Below are 5,800 nucleotides of genomic sequence, written 5' to 3'. Positions count from 1 at the left end.
AGCCTTATTATTCTCTTAATTTCATTTTTCTCTGTATGTGTCGCCTACCTCTGTCCTATTTGTTTCATTATACATACTCTTCCACTGTATTATCATTTTGCACTACAGTTGTGCGACGTGTTCTTCGTGTATTGTGTTTGCTGTTGAAGTTTCTGTTGAAATAAAGTTGGAGGAAAAAAAACGGTACGTCATCCACGCGACGTATAATGCGTGCGACGGGCCAAAGTACCCAGAGGCCTCGCGTGTGTGACGTATAATTCCGTCACCGGGCTGCGAAGACTTTCGGGTCAGCTCGGAGGGTTTGTGCAGCAGGTTATCATGGCCCTGAGGACAGTTCGGCTGCTTATCCCGGCGAGAGCAGCTGCTTTCAGAGTAGTGGCCGCGGCGCAGAAGGTAAGGACCCGCGGTGTGCCGGGTTTCTGTCCGGCTTGGCTCCACTCTGATTCACAAGGGCAAGCTATCTTAGCTTAGCCGCCACCATCACCGCCCTTCAGTCACAGGCTTGGTCTTAATGTTGACAAACAACAATAACACTCACCTGTGTACCGTGCACCTGTGGCCGTCCTGGTCCTGTTTGCATGGAGCAGCCTGAATTTGAACAACATCGCTCTTCCAGCTCTAACACAAGCTGAACAGTTTTAAACGGAATGACTGTTAAAATAGCAGTTCGTCTAAATAAATGAGTGCGTATTAGCTGATGTTATGATGCTAATATGTTGTTTTGTTCCTGACAGTTTTTGAGGCTGAGTGCAGATGCTTCATGCTCCCTACCAGCTCCGGTCATAGACATGTCATTTCCTCTGTTTGATAATCTTGTAGTGCAGGGATGGATCAGTTAGTATTTAAGTGCATTTAGTTGCAGATAGAATATAAAACACATCCGTCACTTTGAACTCAGCACATGCAGACAGGAGGTGGATGCTGCTGCACCACAGTTTAGAAGAATCTGAATACGTGGAGACTAAGCTGTGTAAAGATGGCTTACGTGTTCGTTGTGCTTATATCAGTTGAATAAATACATCGTGGGTATGTAAAAGTTTGTGATGGCCGTAAAGAATTAAAGATGACTCGTCCTGGGTTTTTAGAAATGCACCTGCCAGCACCGAGCACTGATGTGATCTGACTGGAATCACTTAAACAGCTTCTCTAACTAAATGCAATATAACAGGAAAAATATACATTTAATGAATGATTAATCCTGTAATTGTTATTAATAAGACAATAAATGACAGCATTCCCTCATTTATTTGCACTTGTGTCCTTTCTGCTCGGCGTGACAGCCTTTAATGGTCACTGATTTCTCGCCGTTTTCACCGTGGGTGCAGATACATCACGTTGAGCGCCGCTGACCACAGACAAGTGAAATATTAACTGAGATGATGACAACATGTTCTGTTAATGCAAGTTGAGTTAAAAACGTCCCAACACTGTTACCACAAACAGGCTGCAGCCCACAGCAGTAATGTTGTTGGCGTCCTTGCTATGTTTTATGCTCCTGCTATCAGCAGATGGTCTCCTGACACCTGGTGGAATAAACACAGAACAACATTGAACTGATCGACTCATTGATCGCATGTTACTATACCTAATCCAGTTTTTAGAGTCAGGTTTGCGCTACAGTCGTGTGAACATTGAGGGGTGGGGATGGGGGCGGGGTTATGTCAGGGTAGTAGCTGTACACGTGTTAGTTACTGCAAAATCAGATATGCATGTTTGGTTATATCAGGGTCCTTTAAAATGCTTTCATTAAAAATATAATATTGACATATTAAAGCATTTTTGTAACATATTTATTTTTGATGTGTACACGTTGTATTCTTTCATTTTGTGTAGACCCTTACTGACTCACACAAACCGATGTATAGAATAATGGTTTGAGTAATGGTTCGTTTGAGTAATTAGCAAACCCATCTTATCATTTAGAGGTTTATTCATTGATTTTTGATGATCCAGGCCAGCGTTCATACAAGCTCGGTGAGAAGCCTGCGATATGGCTGGTGGGCCTACGCTCTGGGGGAGAGGACCACGCCACGCTTAAAGCAGTACAGCAAAATCATCTCTGTGGATGGCAACCTAGCCTCGGGGAAAGGAGCGCTGGCCCAGAAACTGGCCGACAAACTGGGTAATTATCTAATCACAGGGATTCTTTCCCACCACAGCGATACACAGCTTTAGACTGAGTGGGCACATGGTGCTTGGAGTTTACGCTGCAGACAACAGCTTCTACTTGTTTGTGCACAGGGATGCTGTACATGCCTGAGCCTGACACTTTCTACCTGGACAAGATGACCGGGGAGAAGGAGCCGCTCCCTGTCGACTTTAATGGGATGTGCAGCCTGGAGAAGTTCTACACAGACCCCAAAGCTGCAGATGGAAACAGCTACAGGCTGCAGCTGTGGATGTACAACATGAGGCTGCTCCAGTACTCTGATGCCATCGAACACCTGCTCACCACAGGTATCTCTGACTCAGCAGTGTGGTTGATGCATGCGTACGGCAGAGATCTTCACCCTGGGCTTTTGTTTTTTAGGTGAGGGAGTGGTCCTGGAGCGCTCCCCCTTCAGTGATGTGGTCTTCCTGGAGGCCATGTTCAAACAGGGCTACATTAGGAAGGAGTGTAAGTGCTTCTGCATCACAAACAGCAGGGGGGGGGGCGAGTATTACAACACATACAGATAATCAGCAGCATCTCCCCACTTTTCACCTGATGGTGATGATGTGTGCGACCTGTGGCTTTGCAGGTGTGCAGCACTACAACGAGATCAAAGACATTAGCATCTGTGAGTTCCTGCCTCCACACCTCGTCATCTATGTGGACCTGCCAGCTGAGGAGGTGCAGAAGAAGCTGAAGCAGAGCTCCAAGGTAGAGGCACATGTTCTGTTAGACCACGGGAGACAGGATATCGCCTCAGTGTTTCATTAGAACAGCAGAAAATAAAAAGAAAACCACCTCATAGGTGAGTTATGTTTTACATGTGTTTGTTCTCAGTCCTACCTTCAAAATGTGCCTCTGCCATATCTGAAGAGCATCGAGGAGGGCTACAAGAAGACGTTTCTCCCCAAAATCAGGTAAGATTGTTACATATGCTGTTAGATATCTGACCAGAGTCTTTATATAAGGATGGACACTGGCTTCAAGGCAGAGGGTTAACTGCATACCGCCGAGTGTTTCTTCTTCTGACTAAAACATCATTTAGACACGAAATTCTTTCGTGTTGGTTGAATAATTACCTAAAAGTATATTAGACCAGATCCAGAGGTGACTCAGTTGACCCAAATGTAACGTTTAAAAGTTTCAGACCACAAAAGGGAGAGAAATGCTTCTGCCAATCTGTCCAAAATTCAGTTTTTGGCTTGTTTTTGTTTGTGTTCAAAAAAGATTCAAGCTTGAATATTAGGTCAAATATTAGGGGGAGAGAGGAGGACTCCTGTCGTCTCCTCATCATGGTGTTTGAGTTTAGTAGTGATCTATGACCGTTTGCTCATATTCCAGTAATATAGCCTCAGTACATCATTACTATTGTTATACTGTCACCACAGCTGGAAGCAGGGGGGCATTAGTGGACACAATTTCACCGTAATGTGTGAAAGACCCAGAAAGGTTTCTGTGTAACACCACCCCACCTCCCCCACCTCCACTTTTCCTTTTCAGTGAGACGTCAGAGCTGCTGGCTTATGATGCAACCCAGGCTCAAGATGTTGAAAGGGTAAGATTAAACTGCAGATGTCATCTTCACCTCCAAACAAACACAGTGGCTGATGCCTCGCACGCTGTCCACAGGTGGCAGAAGATATTGAATATTTGAAGTTTGAAAAGGGGCCGTGGGTGGAGCAGGATGATGTCAGCTACCACCACATGAGGATGCTGTGAGTGTTAGGATGTATTTTACACACCGTTTTGACTGGAATGCAAACACATGAGCTTTCTACCCTTTTCTGCATTTCACAGTGTGGAAGATAAACAGAGGGTGGCAACCCTGACCCACATACCCAGGTTCCTGCCAGAGATAACCATCGGAGCACACGACTACGATCAAAAATACTACGCCTATAAGTCGGTATGTACGCATGTCACATTAGCTGCATGGAACAGGACCGCACCGAGCTGGTGCTTTGACATCTGTAGAGAGATCATGTTCAGACCACTGAGGTTCAGAGTCATCAAAGATTAGTAGTAGATGCAGCCGTGGCCTCGGTTTGAGTCCCCTGCGTCTCCTCGTTCTGCAGTTCTTACATTCACACATGTAGGCGTCCACACACACGTTTTCCTGGCTCTTATTTTGAAGTCAGTCACAGCGAAAAAATACGACTATATCTGTGCAGCCGTTAGGAACGGGCCAGCCCGCTGAGGTAAAGCCTGTGTGTGGAAAACACTGCACCACCCGCACAGAGCTGATGGGTATTTTTGCCTGTAATGTGACACACAGACACACACACAGACACACACACACCACATTGCTCTCTGTGGTTTCCCTGAAAGCCATTCATTGACAGCTGGGAGCAGCAGAGTGCACAGAAACACAGTGCGGCACAAAGGCAGGAGAACGACGCCCCTGAGCCACATTCAGCACATCTGCAGCTCCAAGGATGCAGACGATGTGTTTGGAGATCACAGCGCTGCGCGTTTCACCACAGAACAGCGTGCGGCTGCCGTTCCCCGTCTGACAGCATCTTTAGTCTCCGTGTGCTGGATGGAGTCTGACCTGACCTCGTTGTTGAGCACTTTATTACAGCTTGTGTAACCATATCGAGGCTGCTGTATAAATCCTCCTCGTTTATACCGAACTCGCTAAGCTTTCCAGTGCGGCGCTGTCGACACGATGCAGCTCATTTCCTTCTGCTGAATTATTGACCCGCTCGTAGTTACTCGATGGCAAATGCCAGATGTGGAATATTCTACGAGGTTGTTTGTATCATCGGTCTTGTGGGGAAACATTTGGGTCTGACCTTTTCTCTTTATTGACTGGTGACGTATTCGCCTCCCACTGCTGCAGGAATCAGGCTCCATAACGCTGCAGAGGGCTGTAACCTGACATTTTGTTGTGAGCCCAGATCGTAGAGCAGAGAATGAGAAGGGTGACACATACTGGAATAATCTCCTCCAGTTTACAAACGAAGCCTCAGAAGGGCATTTGGATCCTGGCTGAATATGACTTCCACTGAAGGAATGTTGTCCAAGAGGCAGCTCAGCGAAGCTGAGGAAACGCCTGACACAACTATTATCATCATCATCATCATCTGCACTGGTTAAATGCACTCCTCTGTTGTTCTCGGTCCTTCTAGATCCCTGGGAAGAAGTACGCCCGTGGATATAACGCTGATGTTGGAGATAAATACATCTGGCTGAAGTGAACTTTCCACTCTCATCATCGAATCAGCCCACTGAACTCACTGTCTTCTAATGTACATCCCAAAATATGTATGTATTAAAATAGATTCTGACTGAGTGGCTGCTGTCCTGTCTCTGTGTGTAACGGACTGTTGGCAAACACATTTTCTGACCTGAGGTAATGACAGTGAGTTACTGTTGGTTACTGAGCCAAGATGGACCCCAGTAGTTTCTATGTGTTCAGGTGTAGCCAGCCTAAAGGTGTTTGCTTCAATATTTCCTCCTGTGTTTTACCCAGCAGCACTTTAGATTCATGCTGCTGTTCAGTGGTGTGAGCAGCAGGAGGCGCTTGTGAGCTCTCAATAAACAACAGTGTAGGTACTGAATTATTCACTGGCACAGGCTAACATTAAAGGCCAAAACAGTTTCAGCGTCCAAACTGTCACAGGAACGGCCTGAGGAGAACGGCGT

The 5,800-nt window shown here is 46.2% G+C and overlaps 1 protein-coding gene across 1 annotated transcript; it reads left to right on the top strand.

Moving 5' to 3' along the window:
• Nucleotides 1-244: 244 nt before the first annotated feature.
• ndufa10 (NADH:ubiquinone oxidoreductase subunit A10) lies at nucleotides 245-5,447 on the top strand. The gene is made up of 10 exons (XM_040034112.1): nucleotides 245-393; nucleotides 1,954-2,122; nucleotides 2,242-2,457; nucleotides 2,531-2,617; nucleotides 2,742-2,863; nucleotides 2,990-3,069; nucleotides 3,653-3,707; nucleotides 3,782-3,867; nucleotides 3,950-4,058; nucleotides 5,284-5,447. The coding sequence occupies exons 1-10, from the start codon at nucleotides 319-321 to the stop codon at nucleotides 5,350-5,352; spliced, it is 1,068 nt and encodes a 355-aa protein (XP_039890046.1). The 5' UTR covers nucleotides 245-318; the 3' UTR covers nucleotides 5,353-5,447.
• The last annotated feature ends 353 nt before the right edge of the window (nucleotides 5,448-5,800 follow it).

Source organism: Simochromis diagramma, unplaced genomic scaffold (assembly GCF_900408965.1).
Source record: "Simochromis diagramma unplaced genomic scaffold, fSimDia1.1 OVJJ01000176.1, whole genome shotgun sequence".
Lineage (NCBI taxonomy): Eukaryota > Metazoa > Chordata > Actinopteri > Cichliformes > Cichlidae > Simochromis > Simochromis diagramma.
Note: the sequence above shows the minus strand (reverse complement) of the source record. Positions and strands in the feature narration are given on the sequence as shown.

Bases quoted from the DNA above. Each gene is read 5' to 3' on its own strand.
- ndufa10 (XM_040034112.1), top strand. From the start codon at position 319: ATGGCCCTGAGGACAGTTCGGCTGCTTATCCCGGCGAGAGCAGCTGCT. The intron at 3,868-3,949 runs GTGAGTGTTAGG...TGCATTTCACAG, and splicing joins TACCACCACATGAGGATGCT to TGTGGAAGATAAACAGAGGG. The intron at 4,059-5,283 runs GTATGTACGCAT...CGGTCCTTCTAG, and splicing joins AATACTACGCCTATAAGTCG to ATCCCTGGGAAGAAGTACGC.